The 16,220-nt window shown below is 41.6% G+C and overlaps 2 protein-coding genes across 2 annotated transcripts; both read right to left on the bottom strand.

The window, feature by feature from the left end:
* Positions 1-4,438: 4,438 nt before the first annotated feature.
* On the bottom strand, positions 4,439-10,582 carry LOC310783632 (proepiregulin-like). The gene is made up of 5 exons (XM_083644539.1): positions 10,506-10,582; positions 7,671-7,754; positions 6,318-6,441; positions 5,707-5,853; positions 4,439-5,231 (listed from the first exon to the last, which is right to left on the bottom strand). Exons 1-5 carry the CDS (start codon positions 10,543-10,545, stop codon positions 5,165-5,167), a joined length of 462 nt encoding a protein of 153 aa, XP_083500665.1. The 5' UTR covers positions 10,546-10,582; the 3' UTR covers positions 4,439-5,164.
* A 2,191-nt stretch (positions 10,583-12,773) lies between these two features.
* LOC310783597 (epigen-like) lies at positions 12,774-15,903 on the bottom strand. Its single transcript, XM_083644488.1, has 5 exons — positions 15,808-15,903; positions 15,239-15,367; positions 14,295-14,415; positions 13,998-14,150; positions 12,774-13,057 (listed from the first exon to the last, which is right to left on the bottom strand). Exons 1-5 carry the CDS (start codon positions 15,839-15,841, stop codon positions 13,003-13,005), a joined length of 492 nt encoding a protein of 163 aa, XP_083500614.1. The 5' UTR covers positions 15,842-15,903; the 3' UTR covers positions 12,774-13,002.
* Between the last annotated feature and the right edge of the window lie 317 nt (positions 15,904-16,220).

Here is a 16,220-nt window from a genome sequence, read left to right as displayed (position 1 = left end):
CATTGACGTCATTACCGCCGTCATATTGGCAAGTTGAGGGGCTGATTGGCTGTTGAGGATGGGGTGATGAGTCACACATCACAGCAGACGTCACACTAGGATTACGCTTGACTTAGGCTGGGAGCTGAAGCCTATTGTGATGTGAGGTAGCGTGTCTGGTCTTCATCTTGAAACATTACTGATCATTATCTTTTTATTCATTATTAACTCAGCCATGTTTGTACAGTCATATGGCACTTTGGATAGACCCATTTCACAGCAATCATCGTTTTGAGGTGGTGGCAGGAAGTAAAGCAGGTTTAACCAATAACATTAATGAGGGCCCTGGCACTGGAAGACCTAAATGGAATGGAACCATCATTAATGGTACTGGTTACACACCTGCGTTACCACCTCGAAACGATTGCTGTGAAATGAGTCTATTTGTACACTTTGCCACCTCACAGTCTATACCCCTATGTTTTATAGTTCTAAATGCTAAGGCTGTGTGCTTAGAGAGTATAGCCATCTATACATCTACCTCATACACACTCATTATAGTTTCCTCTACACTGGCAACCATAATTTTGTATAATAATATTGAATTATGTGAATGATATAGTTATTGTCCATTGTAGGAGTTGCTGTATGCCCAGTTGTCATTGTACTCTCATTGTGTGTGTGTGTGTGTGTGTGTGTGTGTGTGTGCGTGTGTGTGTGTGTGTGTGTGTGTGTAGGTGCGTGTGTGTGCATGTGTGCATGTGCATATTTGTGTTTTAAGTACTCCTTAAGCAGAGCAAGAATGTCACTGAGTGGGTCTCATGTTAATGTATGATTCTAGCTAATGATTGGCATGGGGAACATCAAGGGGCTTGAGCCCGTGTTGGAACATGGCCCATTGACTCTGCTTGCAACCTTAATGAGGTTCCAGAGTGTAAAGTGGTGTTAGTGATTAACTCGCAGTAGGTCAGCCAACTGCTATCTTACAAACAGCATCATTAAGAACACATTTCTTTGCATGTCGCATGTATCGTCATGTGAAAACCTTGTAACTCCAAATTTGGTGTTTTTTCATGTTTTAACTTCAAGGCTTATATGCTGCGTTCATGCGCTCCTCGGAAGCTCCTACTTACTCGTTGTAGAGTCGTAACTATGACAGAACACATTTCAAGTGCTCTTGATCGGAAAGAGCAACAAACATGGACGCTTTTCTCGTGGCCGGTGTTTTCTTACTAAAAGCAAGTAGTGGGTCATTATGGTAGCTACATAGGCCATAATGTGCAACTAAAAATAAATTATAGCTACTATGAACAGAATAGCAAAATATATAAATATATAACTATTTACAGTCAATTGGTGGCATGGACTCCATATTTTCCGCCATTGTTGTAGTCCCGCGAATCCTCACGCAACGTTACGTCGGAAACTCACATGAACGCACAATTATACATGCTCCTCTGTGGGTTGGGAAAAGTCTAACACAAGCAAGACAGCTTTTCTTAAATCCTGACAAGGTGACATTTTGGAGATAGTTTTCACCCCACAATGATGATTTGCTTCTCTCTTACATCCACCATGTCATTCTCATGAGCATGTCAGTAGAGGCTGGATCACATGAGCATGTCAGTAGAGGCTGGATCACATGAGCATGTCAGTAGAGGCTGGATCACATGAGCATGTCAGTAGAGGCTGGATCATAGCACAGAAGCATGTCAGTAGAGGCTGGATCATAGCACAGAAGCACGTCAGTAGAGGCTGGATCATAGCACAGAAGCACGTCAGTAGAGGCTGGATCACATGAGCATGTCAGTAGAGGCTGGATCATAGCACAGAAGCATGTCAGTAGAGGCTGGATCATAGCACAGAAGCACGTCAGTAGAGGCTGGATCATAGCACAGAAGCCGAGCTCCTGGAAAACCCGCGTGTGCTTTACTTTCTCTTGCAGGAAAACAGTGTGTACTACTTTTGTGTGAAAGTGAGCAAAAGTGCCAATTCATGTCGAAAGGCCAGTAAACGTGACTCTGATATCTGATGTGCAGCCATTGTGGAGTGCTGCCTTGTTAGTGCAGGCATTTTACCACAACATTTGGGTCATCCTCTCATAGATTGCAACAAAACCAAACTCAATGGATTTTGTGTCCTCAATATGGAACAATGTGGAACAGTAGTGTCAAATAAACATTAATATCTGAAAAACTATACTTCACATTGCCTATATATTGACATTGTGTGTAAGCTAGGGCAGAAGTAGCTGAAGGGTTTAATATATAATACATGTAGCTCTGTAGTGTTAAAGGTGTGTGAACTGTCACACTTTAAATATGTGTGAATTTAGTCAAAAGTGTGACATCACACACTGTAGGCTGGCTCTATAGGATCCCATAAAGATTGGGGGGGGAGCATAAAATGTAAACTGCGATTTCTCAAAAAGTACAAAAGGTAGCTATCAAAAAGCTGAATAAGAATAATAAAGTACTAACAGTGGTGACCTGTTTAAAGTTTGAATTGGGTGGGGGCGTCCCGGGAGCTACCACAATGGCTTAGTCCTTCGTGTGGCTGACCGGGGTTCGAATCCGACCCCGGGTCGGATTACCCGTGGTCCTTTGTCGCATGTCCTCCCCTCTCTCTCTCCCCACCTTCCTGTCTGCCTACTGTCCTATCTAATAAAGGCAAAATCCCCCCCAAAAGTCTAACAAAAATAAAGTTTCAATGGGGTTTCTAGCTTAAAGTATGGAGTAGTTAAGAGTTCAAACTTCCCCTCATAGGATTCCTTGGGACTTTTCCCCCTCTCATTCAGAACAAATTGAGGACAGAAATTCCAGAGTTTGGTTTTGTTGTCATTTGTGGGAGATTGACCCACATTATTGGACTGTCTTCAAAGGCTCTTTGTTGAATGAGCATATCATATTTCCATCCATCCTGATGTCAACAATGCGTGTAAGATGGCTGCTAGCAACAGTCTGTGTACAAGTGTTAAGTGTTACAAGATATACTAATTTCTGATCGATACCCTTGGAGTCATTATAGCATTCAGAACAGGAGTGTCGCTTGTGTCAAAGTCCCCACTTATATTGACAACATGTTAAAGAGGAGCAATTCATGACTGACAACATATTGTTACTTTATGAATGTGCTATTAGACAAAATGGTCACAAAATGCACAGAGCTTGGAGGGAACATTCGACTTGAAAGCCTGCCTGGTGTAGATGTTATATGGCTTCCAAGTACATCTCTGGCATGATCTTCACACTCTTAAGATCAAGCAGGACTCATTTAGGCTGCCTGCAGCAGATGAGCAGCTTTCATATTTTCTGTGTGTAAATTCCAATATACAAGTTGTCAGATGCGTTGCTATAATAATAGCTTCATACCCACATCACAACTATCTCTCTTTATAGCTCAGTTGTTAAATAGGCCTATATTGACATTTTACACAGCCATTTCTCCAATGATCCTCCATGATAGGGCACTAGTCAGGGGAAGTGTGACAAAACTGAATGGTGCACTGCATTGTACCTGTAGGCTACAGTGCATGGGAGGTCCAAACTCACCAAATGCAAGCACACTCAGTCTAAACTAGAAATAACCGGCTCGCAGTATGCATCTGCCAAAAAGTCAAGTTGCAGTGTACAACCATGTCTGTTCAGACTCATACAAGCACAAATACCTTGAAGCCCAGGGCACAGTGGTGTGGACATTCAGTCTTATGGCACTTTAGGCAATGTTTGGGGGTACTCAACAATTTGACCACCAAAATCTAACCAGTTCATCCTTGAGTCCAAGTGGATGTTTAAGCCAAATTTGAAGAAATTCCCTGAAGGCGAACGAGCATGCAACGGATGGCCGTGAGGTCCCAGTGACCTTGAGCTTTGACCTTTCACCACCAAAATCTAATCAGTTTATCTTTGAGCCCAAGTGGATGTTTGAGCCAAATTTGAAGAAATTCCTTCAAGGTGTTCCTGAGATATCGCATGAACGAGCATGAAATGGGCAGTCGTGAGGTCACAGTGACCTTGGCTTGAACTTAGACCACCAAAATCTAATCAGTTTATCCTTGAGTCCAAGTGGATGTTTGAGCCAAATTTGATGAAATTGCGTCAAGGCATTCCTGAGATATCTGGTTAACGAGCACCGGACGTACGGACAACCCGAAAACAGAATGCCTCCGGCCACGGCTATCGCCGATGGACGCATAAAAAACTAAAGGACATTGCATGCTGGCCCGTTTTCTTTTTCTACAGTGCATGGGAGGAACATTTTTCACAGGACCTCTGATTTCATGTCAGAAAAATGTAAAGACTTTATGAAGACTTGAGAAGAATCTGAAGACAGTGTTTCAGAGGCAATAAAACCTTCAGATGTATCCTTCAGACAGCACAGCAGCACTACCCCTTACCCAACATGAATGTCAAATAAAATAACACTCAAAACATAGTTTATGAAAATGTGTTTATATCAATGAAAAAAGGAATTTGAGATATACGAAAACAATTAAAATCCTATTCATTTATGTGTGAGAAAGACCAAAGATTAATTCCACAGTCAGCAGTAACAGAGATTCCAAAACAGATTTTCAGTGTACATAAACTAATATTCTATAATAACTTATCAAAATGAGAATACTGCAGATTAAACACAGTTGGTAATATGCGAACACACAACCTCTACACTCAGTGGTTACTTTTTCATAGTAATACATTTTATTTTTATTTTTGTTATTAGCACTATTTAGCATAGTTACAAATGGCATTCACGAAGGAAAAATACATTAATAAATAACAGTTGAGACGAGCTAAAGAATATAGGGCAATATAAATTAAAGACTGTTGAAAATAATAATAAAATAAGCAAATATAATAAAATAAGTCAATACATAATTATGTAAAAACCTGGGTGTAAAAACGTATAGTAAGAAGTGATTCAAAAAGGCACAGATTTTTACACTAAGCTTGTCATGCAGGGAATGAGTGAGGAGAGCCTAAAATGGTAATGTGATTGTGTTGTGTGCATTTAATTTGCATCACTCACAGCACAATTCTGCAGAACCTACTGATGTGCTGTGGCTTGTTCATCAAGAGGTTTAACATTAGGTGTTGAATACCAGAGATCGCCTTTCCTGTGAGAACATTTGGGGAAATGCGGGTTCACCTCCAAATATGAAGCATAGCAACAGGTGTGACTCACACTAAGCACTCTGCACCCCCTGGTACCCCTGTCGCTTCTGCTGGCGTGGGAATCTATTTCTCTTATACCTGAAGAAGAAGAAGAAGAAGAAGAAGAAGAAGAAGAAGAAGAAGAAGAAGAAGAAGAAGAAGAAGAAGAAGAAGAAGAAGAAGAAGAAGAAAAAAAAGCATATTATTCTACTCATGTATTATTAGCGTTTTACAAAAAAAAGCATTGATATTGCTGTTATCACGACCAATTTTGGCGATTTTAAACGAACACTCCGCCAATTTTCAATGCGCAGTAAATTTGCACATAATCTCACACATATCCGAAAACTGCAAACAGTTTTGCAGTCATTCATTTAGTTTGACAGTTTTTGATTGTGGTTTTGAGTAAAGTTGTGGACCAGTGATGTAATTTGTGCATGAAAAACATCACTGGTCCACAACTTTATAATATGTATATTTGTTGTCTTTTATTTCAAGTGTACATTCTGCATAATTCAATCATTGTATAGCAAGTTATTCTCCCTCCCTCCCTCCCTCAGAGACAAAGCCTTACCATTTGCAGCAGAAGTAAAGGGCTCCAGCCAGCCCTATAATCAGCAGAGTCACGCAGACAATGGTGAGAATCAGCTGCTCTTCTGCCAATGGCCGGAAGACCAGCTCCATGTGGGAGCACCTGGGGCCATAGAAGCCTCTCTCACACCTGCAACACACACACACACACACACACACACACACACACACACACACACACACACACACACACACACACACACACACACACACACACACACACACACACACACACACACACACACACACACACACACCACAGTTGAGAAGTGTTGACACATTCAATCCTCTCTCTTTTTAATCATTGTCTGTGAGCTTCTGTAAAGCCTGCTACTTGTCATTATAAACATTCTCAGTGTTACTTGATCTATGTCTCAAACTATGCTGTGTTGACTCCTTGAATTTAAGGGAATTGGGCCTGGAAAGTCCTTGAAAAATCCTTGAATTTTATGTTTAAGAAGGTGTGAGAACCCTGGACAATGTTCATACATGTTAGCGCACGTGCCACACACATATACGCCTGCCTGCCCGCCCGCCCGCCCGCCCGCCCGCCCACACACACACACACACACACACACACACACAGAGTCTCACTTGCAGTGGTGCTCATTGAGGTCCAGCAGCAGCATACACTGGCCATGAAGGCAGTAGTTATCTAGTGTGGCGTCGCAGCTCTGTGTTGTAACCTTCGCCACACGAGGGCGCTGCTCCTTCTGCTCTGATTCCACAATGAGACAACAGTTGTTGGAAATCTTTTTAAAGGCAACACACATCTCATACATTTTATTTGGAGTGTCCCTCTCTTCTGTTGGTGCTTTGTGATGAATACACATAGGGTAGACAGAACTAAGTTACATCTGCTGCAAAGAAAGCCCTACAGCAGGGATACTCAACTTGCTTTGCCCGGGGGCCACTTTCGTGAAATGATAGAAGGCCAAGGGACAGGTAATAAACAAACAATATACATTTTTCTGTAGCGGATTGTAGGTTTTTGGGGTGTCAGCCGGAGTTTAGTCTGACAATGTTGTGCACACCGGATAGTTAAGTTAGGTTAAGTTAGTTAGGTTAAGTACATACATAAGTGCCTGGGTAGAGAGCAGACGGTATTTGACAATTTAGCAGCTAAATCATAGATTATTGAAAGATAGTCCATATTCCAGACTGAAATGCTATAACAGAAGTGGAGTATTGGCCAGAATGACATGAACATTTGGACACTTATTCAGCAGGTATCTTGCATGTTGCGTTCAGGTGCACTGTAAGTTGCACGGGCCGCAAGTTGAGTATCACTGCCCTACAGCTTCTTCCTTCTCACCCCGGTCAATATCCTTCTGATACACACCTCACATGCCCCCCTGCTCTCTGGACAAAACCTACTGCTGTTACTGATCATTATCTTTTTATTCATTATTAACTCAGCCATGTTTGCACAGTCATATGGCACTTTGGATAGACCCATTTCACAGCAATCATCGTTTTGAGGTGGTGGCGATTGCTGTGAAATGAGTCTATTTGTACACTTTGCCACCTCACAGTCTATACCCCTATGTTTTATAGTTCCAAATGCTAAGGCTGTGTGGTTAGAGTAAAGCCATCTATATACATCTACCTCATGTCACACTTGTACACACTCATAGTTTTCTTAACAGTGGAAATTATAATTTTGTGTAATATCGAATGTGATTGATATAGTTATTGTCCATTGTAGGAGTTGCTGTATGCCTCGGTTCTCATTGTACTGTGTGTGTGTGTGTGTGTGTGTGTGTGTGTGTGTGTGTGTGTGTGTGTGTGTGTGTTAGTACTAAAAACTAATTTCTCAAAACTTTATGATCCATCTGCCAAATGTGTCTGCACAAATTATACTACTGAGACAACCTCCCACCGACTTTTGCAACAGCAGCAGGACTCAAACAAGTGCAAGTAAACCCTAAGTGGTCAGTGTAATACCTGCTGATAGAGAGGTGCTGGCTGCAGTCTCCAGTTTGGACAAGACACTGTTGGTGAACACATGAGGACAGACCAGCATGACACCTGGAGCAAAGACAATAAGTTAATAATAGTTAATAAAAGACAATAAGACAAAAAAGTTTAGGAGAAAAGCCTATTGATGTCTTGCATTGCATAATAACATTAATATAGGCTTAAAGGTTTGAGCAGTGGTACTCAAAGCTTTTCACATCAAGGACTCCTGGACCTAAACTGACACAAATTAGACCACAGACCCCCATTTGATAAGATTTTCTTCCCAGGGTCCCTCATCTGATAAGATTTTTTATTATATGACCACCCATGACCAAAATGGCAATGTATTCTGTCATTGTGTTACTTATGGATGGAATTATAGTGAACATAAATGATCCCCCTTTTTGCTTGGAACCCCCTTAAGGACCCCTGGGGGTCCCCGGACCCCACTTTTGGAACCATTGGTATAAGGTCCCATTGTCGCTGTGCTGTCAGTCAGTATTATATCTACTGGTTTAAAATTGATGATACCTCTCTATAATGTCATCAAGACTAATATTCACCTCTGCATTATTATACTTGGTGAACAACAGTGATTCTGAAATGCATCATTAATTTAGCTCACAACCCTTTGGAGCTTGATTGTTAAAGTGCTCGTGTGACAACATGCCCTGACCTGCCTGGGTCAAGTTGTAAAGCGCTAATTGAATTTCAACATTAATATATGCTTAAATTTAAGCTTATAATTGCTATTGCCGACTTATTCTCTCTTGTGTAAACTATGCAGGTAGGAGATGTGGTGCGGCTGGTTTTGCCTGGTCCTCTGCCTGTACCAGCCTGCACAACTTGGGGTAACCGGTGTGCCGGCAGCGTATCCAGGTAACTCTTGTTATACTAGCCGAACAACCCAAACCCTCGCCATACAGTAGCTCCCTGTCTGTCTGTTGCTAATACATCCATGGTCTGTTGCATGGCTGCACCTATTTTCATGTTTTCCGAGGAGAGGATCAATCGGTTGTTAGGTGTTTCTGACTTGGTTGTTTGGAGTAAAGTACACAGCCCAGGAGCTGGAAGTGGTGACGAAGCCACTTCTTTTTATTACTTTATTAGACTAATCATCATTTATTCAACCTTTTTATTATGACTAACTCACTCCAATCTCGATGGCATGACAAGGGCCAGGATTTTCTCATTTCAAGTATTAGGCTACTTCATTCATTACATGAGAGATGGACAGCATTTACACTACTTTTTTTTTTGATTATGCACAATCTGGGAGTACACACAAGGAAATATTAAAGCTGGTGTAAGCAATTTTTTTGTTCAAATAAGTGTTAAATAGCTATATATTCTGACAACAATCACTGATATGATATAGAAGAGCGTTTGGTCAGTAGGCTAACGTGGGTCTACCACTCGCTCTGTTTTGCGGGGAACAGAAGATAAACGTTTCTGGTATATCTCATCCCACTTTATCCAATCAGGAGAGAGACCTCCACAAAGCGGATTTAGTCAACACGGTTCTCATTCCCAAGCAGTCAATGAATGATGCTTTGGGTTGGTGTTCTGGACAGGATCACCAACCCAAAGCGTATTTGACCACTTGAGAATGAGAAGAACCCTATTGACTCAATCAACTATATGTAGCCTATTCAGAAAAGTATTAATGTAAAGCTAATTCTATTCCAAAAATGAAGGATTTGGATAGCTATGACAACATGCAGTGAAATCAATGTCACAACATGGCCCACCCAGGCCTTCCCTGTTCCCTGACCTCAGAGCTTCACTAAACCATTCAAATGCAGCTGGAGAGAAACAAATTATGGCTTGAAGACTCGTCAGATTCTACAAAGGCAAAGAACAGTGGTCATCTCACTTTCTTTTTATGCTAAGAACATGTTCCACATTATTATCATCAGTGACTGCAGGCTAGAGCAGTGGTTCTCAAACTGTGTGCCATCACACACTGACACTGCTGTGTATATTATTTTGGTACTTGCACCAACTAACCTTTGGCTTAATTGTGTAAGTGGCCTCTCTGCTGGTCCAGCCAAACTAGTTACAGAGAAGCCATTTCATGTAATAAAACTACATGTACATACTGTTAGAAATTGTATCAGAATTTGTCTGATTATCCCAGGATGGGTGAAGGACGGGTTATTTTACCTGTTGTGTGCTGGGCCAGTGGGTGTTGATTTCTGCGCTGAAGTAGCCTATGTTGTTTTCAATATGAAAGATGTTTTTTCATGTTGTTATAGTAGGCTATACTTGAGAGGAAATGGAAATGTGTGCACAAACAGCACAGTTTGTGACATGCCCATGGATATATTATTGGACATGCCTCATCATGTGTGACACAACATACCTTGCATGGGGTAAGTTGTCATAAATTGCAAGCTGTCGAGTGGAATGTCATCCAAATAACTTTTTCTTCCTGTAAATTATGGATATAGGCACGGCTCTGGGCTATGGGACATCATGCCTCGTCATGTGACAACATAATTGTAAGTTATCGTACACTACTAGTAGAAAGCTTAGAAGTAGGCCTGCACCAATGAGTAAAAAGTGTGACAATTTGACCTGCTCCCCTACCCTACACGTTGTTATCAGACTACAGAATAGCACTTTTCGTAAAGGTTTTGCAAAGACAACACGCCGACGCCTAAAACATGTTCTCCATCTGGTTTGATCCAATAGTTTTCAAGTTCATTTCAACATCGTTCTGCTTCCCAAAGGCAAATCAAAGCGCAGGCAGACTACAAGCCTAAACCTTTGGCGAGTCTAATTTAACCTGATCTAACATTTACGAACACAACTTACCGAAAAGCGGCAGGAGGGCTGATGGCTTGCTGTTCCCCATCTCGCTGACGGGACGCTCCGCTCGGCGGGCAGACAGGTATGCTGATGGGCACACAGACAGACAGGTAGCCTATGCGCTGGTTTATAGGCGTTTCCAGGCCTACCTTGCGGTTTGGTTTGGGGTGTGGTGATCGACTCCCCCTGTGTCATTTCGACAATTTCGCACTTCAAAGGGAGAAATAAAGACGGTTCCTGCAGGCACGGTGCCTGCTGTCTCATAGCCTACTCATTGGAATATCAAACTTTTTAAATCCTGGTATTTGTCCAGAATATTTTTTATTAGTTATAATAATAATAATAATACTTTTTTTTTTTTTTATCTATTCTGATAGTCCTATTAGGATACTATAGGATTTTACGTAGGCCTGACTAGAGGCCTATAGAGGGTATGCATGTGATGTCACAGAGGCAGAAGTCACTGTGGGGTCACGCCCACTGAGTCACAGAAAGACTGAGCTTGAATGCAGTAATCAGCCTAGATAAGTGACACCTGCTGCTCAGGGAGGAACTTGACACTCATTCCCTATTGAGGGGGCGTGTTCCAGTGGGTGTGCATACCCTCTATTCATAGCTTTCAAGGGGCGTTACGTGCTGCCGGGAACGCCCACCTGACGGTCAAACAGTACTGCTAAGTACTGTTTGAGCGGACGACAGCACAGGCATCACTACAGTATCTTCTCTTTTAGCAATAGTCTCACTAATCCCACAGTGGTTTACCTGCTTTTGAGATCTGCAAAAAATAGTTTGCTTCTGTCTCACCCGTTCTCCCTCTCTCTTCACACGCGACGAGGGCTGTGCTCTCTCTCCACAACATTATAAAAACGAGTCCGCACTCCGCACGCAGTTTGTTGTGAAACAATTTCTCCGAACTGCCATGTGTTGGACAGTAACGTTAACGATAGTTCGGTTTGTTTGAAGTGCCCAAAACGTGCAGTTTGTTTAGATATCGTTCTTTTTCAACGCTTGATAGATGGTCTAAATATTCCTGACTGGAAACTGGTGGAAAAAAGACCGCTTTTTGCTGGAGCTGCGTCTGGTCAGTGTTCAGCGCCATTGTTGTTTTGAGTTTTGACCGCCAGAATGGGCGTTCCTTGTACTTACGTAACGCCCCTTGAAAGCTATGAATAGCAGCAGCACAATATGTTAGGTTTTTCTATTTAGTAGGCTGCCTATCCTCATAAAACATATAAGATTATCTTTTCTTTCTTACTTTTTCATAAAAGAAATCATGCTCCTGTGTAAAGGGCTATTAAAACAACAACAGTGTTTCAGAGACAATTGATCAACATCAACAACAACACTGTTTCAGAGGCAATTGCCTCTGAAACAGTGTTGTTGTTGATGTTGATCTCTGATCCTTCATTGTAGGTCCTGTAACAACCCAAATATGCATTTCACACCAGCAGTGGGCTAGGCCTACTTTTAAGAGAAGTCACTGTTGGAGAAAAATATAAGTTCCATTGGCATTGAAAAATACACATTTATGAACCACCAATTGGGTGGATAAGAAATATTATTATTAAGTGTTTTCTTAAACAGAAAAATACACATTTATGAACCACCAATTGGGTGGATAAGAAATATTATTATTAAAGTGTGCATACCAACATTTAACTTTTGGTATGATTTACACATCAGTTTCAGCAAAAGGAGAGAAGTCCTCAATGCCATGGGTGAATCTATATGTGTGAGATGTCATGTCATTGTAACTCACTGTAGCATAATTATGTTTATGCAAATATAGCTTATTGATTAGGAAATGCCACTCTCCAACAGTCACCAATTATCCAAATGGTGGATTTCTCATTTCAGAATTCAGAATAGGCTAAAACTCTCGCCACGAGCCCCTCAATGAATCTGTGATCCTTCATGCTGATCATAAGGCCATGACTCTCAGCTCATGTGTTTGTCTTTACTCTCTATTTGATATTTCTATTTCAGTTTACCTTTTGGATTCCCCTCCCCCCATTTTGCCTGGATATCTGAAGCACGCTTCAAATCAAATCTATTCTTCAATGTTATAACTTTTTCTCTCTCTCACACAGGAAGTCATGTAAAAAAAAGAGTTGCGTTTGTGTACTGTATGTAGGCCTACATGCTTACCTTGGTTGTGTCTTTCCGTGCTTTTGTGCCTGCCTGCTACCAATTTTTTTAATTCATAGAAATTCAAGCAACACAAGAACGTTCATTTTCATAAATTTATTACAAAACTTTAAATAAATGTGGCACATTAAATAAGTTAATTTATTACAATAAATAGGCACAGATGCTATTCAATCTTTCCTTGAACAGATCTCCTGCCATAGTGCAAAATAGCTTCTTTTTTGACAGGCAGAAAACAGAAGTTGACATTTGGATGCTCTGCACTGTAGGTTACAGAGGAATTGTTTTTACATTTATGCAAATAACAGCACTGACAATGATGAGAATGATGACAAGGGACAGTGAATTGTTGGAGTCACACTGAGTTCTCAGATGGAGCAAGTTTTTTCATCTGTGCTGGTTTGTAACACCTGAAAAGAAGAAGACATGAGAATTACAAAGCAGCCGTGGTCACTGATGTTTGCTGTATGTACTGTAACACAAACTGTTTTATCTTAACAACTGTTAAACCATTACTACTGCTGATTACTCCTAGGCCACCAACTTCAGTTAAAGGCTTGTAAGATTGAATCGGAAAGGCTAAACTGAAAGATTAGGTTGTAGGTCAGGGGCGGGCAACTGTTGGCCCCCGGCCTCACTCAGTGTGAGTGACCCTCTGGGTCAATTCCGGACGTTTTTGGTTACGTTAGGTTAGACCACCAAAATCAGTGTTTTTATTTTACTGTACAACCCAGAACATGGCGCTAATGGCGTTAGCATTGTCCATCCACATACTGTTTAACGTTAGCATTTGATCTAATGCTATTGTAACAAACTATATCCAGGATGCACCTTGCACATGCAACATTACTAATCTGATTATTACGTGTATCACATATTTGGGTGATGTACCCCATCAAATTGCTGTAGTGGTTTTTTAAAGCTAGAGCAAAGTTTCTGGTGTCATCTGAATGGAAGAATTACTACATTTTAATATGAAAAATATAAATGTTGGTATAATAAACTTTGATTACTAGTCCTTTTCATCAAATTAGTAGCTATAATTGGGAGTGATGGTGTTACAGTAGGATACTGGTGGAAGTGCACGGTCACAATCTGGCCCTCTGGTAGCAAGGAATCTTTTGTGTGGCCCTCTCTATCATCAAAGTTGCCCATCCCTGTTGTAGGTTGTGTACATTGCTTTAATCAAACTGAAAAAAAAGTAATACAAAATATCTATTCTTAAATTCTTATGGAAAAGTCCCAGATAAACCTGACATGACTGCGATTGAATCACTTATCCAAGCCAAAGTCAAGAAATCAAACGTATAGGAAAAGGACTTGGAATCTGCATAGCCAGTAGATGCTCACCTCTTACGGACACAGCAGTAGAACATGATGATGAGGAAGAAGAAGAGCATGACCACGCCCATACAGATGCCAATCACTTCCTCGTAGTTGGACAGAGTCTGAGAGCCTTCAGTCCATAACATGCAGCGTGGCCCGCTGTATGAGGACGTGCACCTGCAGACACGAGGAGAACAGAGTGAGCACATTCCAAGGTGAACACGAATCAACATGCGCGCATGGGGATGAAATACTGCTTCACTCGTGATAAATCTTCATGTAAGAGTGTGCTGGTGTGTGTGATAATGCTTCACATCTCACGTGCAGGAAGGCCCGTCGCTGTCTTGTGGGTACATGCACGTGCCGTCGTTTTCACAATAGTTGGCGTGTTCCTCCCTGCATGGTTTGAGCATTCGCAGAACCCGGGGTTCCTCCATGCTGCCTACAGAGAGAGAGAGAGAGAGAGAGAGAGAGAGACACACAGAGAGAGAGACAGAGACAGAGAGAGGAGAAACACACACTGTAAACACAATAGCCTTTACAACTCATCCCTTACTTTCCCCTCATAAAAAGCACTTTACCTTACATTAATAATAATAATAATAATAATAATAATAATAATAATAATGAATTGTATTTGTATAGCACACTTTCAAATCAAAACTGACATCTCAAGGTGCTTCACAAGAGAAAGTACACAGAATAAAAAATAAAAATAAAATAAAAATAAAAACACTTAAATAGAGGATTAAAAACAGGCCCTAGTCGAACGCAGTGTGAAAAAGGTGGGTCTTTAGGCTGCTTTTGAAGGCAGCAAGGGAGTCGGAGGCCCGGATGGAACCTGGGAGCAGATTCCACAGGCGTGGCCCCAGTGCACAAAAGGCACGAGTTCCCATGGTTGAGAGCCTTGTGCGTGGGATTGCAAGCAGGTTTTGGCTGCCAGATCTGAGAGTCCGGGATGAGGTTTGGGGGGAGAGGAGGTCCCGGAGGTAGGTCGGCCCGAGGTGGTTGGTGGCCTTGTAGACGAGCAGGAGGGTTTTGTAGATGATGCGCTGGTTTACTGGCAACCAATGGAGGGAGTGGAGGACTGGGGTGATGTGGTGGCTTTTCCGGGTTTTTGTGAGGACATTAGCCATTAGCCACTAGCCAGGACCACCAAGGCATGCAGTCATTAGTGACTTTCAGCTCAAACTGACTATAGACTTCAGCTACATGTATGGGTATTGAAACAAACCCCCAGAGTCCAAAGTAAACACAAGACTTACCATTGTGTGGCTGAGTTGTGAGCATGGGGTCCAGCGCAGCAGGCCCGGCTGTTGGATGAAGGCTGTCTAATGTTGCAGATTGGCCTGCTGTGGTCAGGAGGCTCAGCACTGCAGCCACTGAAAAGATCACTGAAATACACAACACAAAACATCATGGTAGGACAGCTACAGTTGAAAATCTTTGTTCTGCTATATACCTACAGTAGTTGAATTAAGCCTTGTAATGGATGTCTTTCTATTTTAACAATTTCAGTGTTTTGTAGTAGAGTTTAGATTTTTGAGCACTTCTGTTGTAAGTTGTTAAAAATGTCTTTACCAAACACATGAAATATGGTGGTTCTTTTACTCTAAAACTCATCAAAACACTAAACATGAATGATATGAAAGTACAAGTAATACTTAAGGGCTATATTGTCAAAATATTCTCAGTGAATTTAAACTAATCCCAAGACTATAAAACATACAAAAACAATTTGAAACAGCTTAAGTTGCCTGCGAAAATGTCAGTGTGTAGTCATCTTGCCCTTCATTTAATTCATTTGACAACATGAAATAAAGCAGAAACTTACCCTTCTCCAGGATTGTCCGCCTTGGAGTAAACATCTTCACCCTCTGACACGCTGAGATATTTTCGTCTGAACTAACTCGTTAGGGGAGAGGTGGATGCAGTGTGATGAAATACAGGTCTGCGCTCAGCTTTATACCTTTGACCAACCTTTGAGGAGATGTTAACCGTCAGCCAATCATGAACCTACAATCCCTTGAAAAATGAAAGGAATTTCACACAATTGACTAGAGCCAAGCTCATTTCCTGTACCGGTCTTTCATGTTACCTGCATGCAGAGACAAAGTCTGATGGCGTGGTGGGGGGGGGTGGTGGGGGTGGTGTGGGGGCAGGTGTTTCACCCCGAGGCACTCAAATGAGGCTTTCGGAAGTTTCTGAACCCACGCAACTATTGGCAGATTCTCAGGTTCTGATGAA

Source organism: Poromitra crassiceps, assembly GCF_964638095.1.
Source record: "Poromitra crassiceps genome assembly, chromosome: 10".
Classification (NCBI taxonomy): domain Eukaryota; kingdom Metazoa; phylum Chordata; class Actinopteri; order Beryciformes; family Melamphaidae; genus Poromitra; species Poromitra crassiceps.
Note: the sequence above shows the minus strand (reverse complement) of the source record. Positions and strands in the feature narration are given on the sequence as shown.

What these genes read in the sequence shown, in the direction of transcription:
- LOC310783632 (XM_083644539.1), bottom strand. Translation starts at nt 10,545, where the DNA reads ATGGGGAACAGCAAGCCATCAGCCCTCCTGCCGCTTTTCG. An exon ending in CAGCACCTCTCTATCAGCAG is followed by an intron (nt 6,442 to 7,670) that starts GTATTACACTGA and finishes TTGTGGAATCAG; the next exon opens with AGCAGAAGGAGCAGCGCCCT. An exon ending in CTCAATGAGCACCACTGCAA is followed by an intron (nt 5,854 to 6,317) that starts GTGAGACTCTGT and finishes TGTGTGTTGCAG; the next exon opens with GTGTGAGAGAGGCTTCTATG.
- LOC310783597 (XM_083644488.1), bottom strand. Translation starts at nt 15,841, where the DNA reads ATGTTTACTCCAAGGCGGACAATCCTGGAGAAGG. An exon ending in CACAACTCAGCCACACAATG is followed by an intron (nt 14,416 to 15,238) that starts GTAAGTCTTGTG and finishes CTCTCTCTGTAG; the next exon opens with GCAGCATGGAGGAACCCCGG. An exon ending in TACTGCTGTGTCCGTAAGAG is followed by an intron (nt 13,058 to 13,997) that starts GTGAGCATCTAC and finishes TCTTCTTTTCAG; the next exon opens with GTGTTACAAACCAGCACAGA.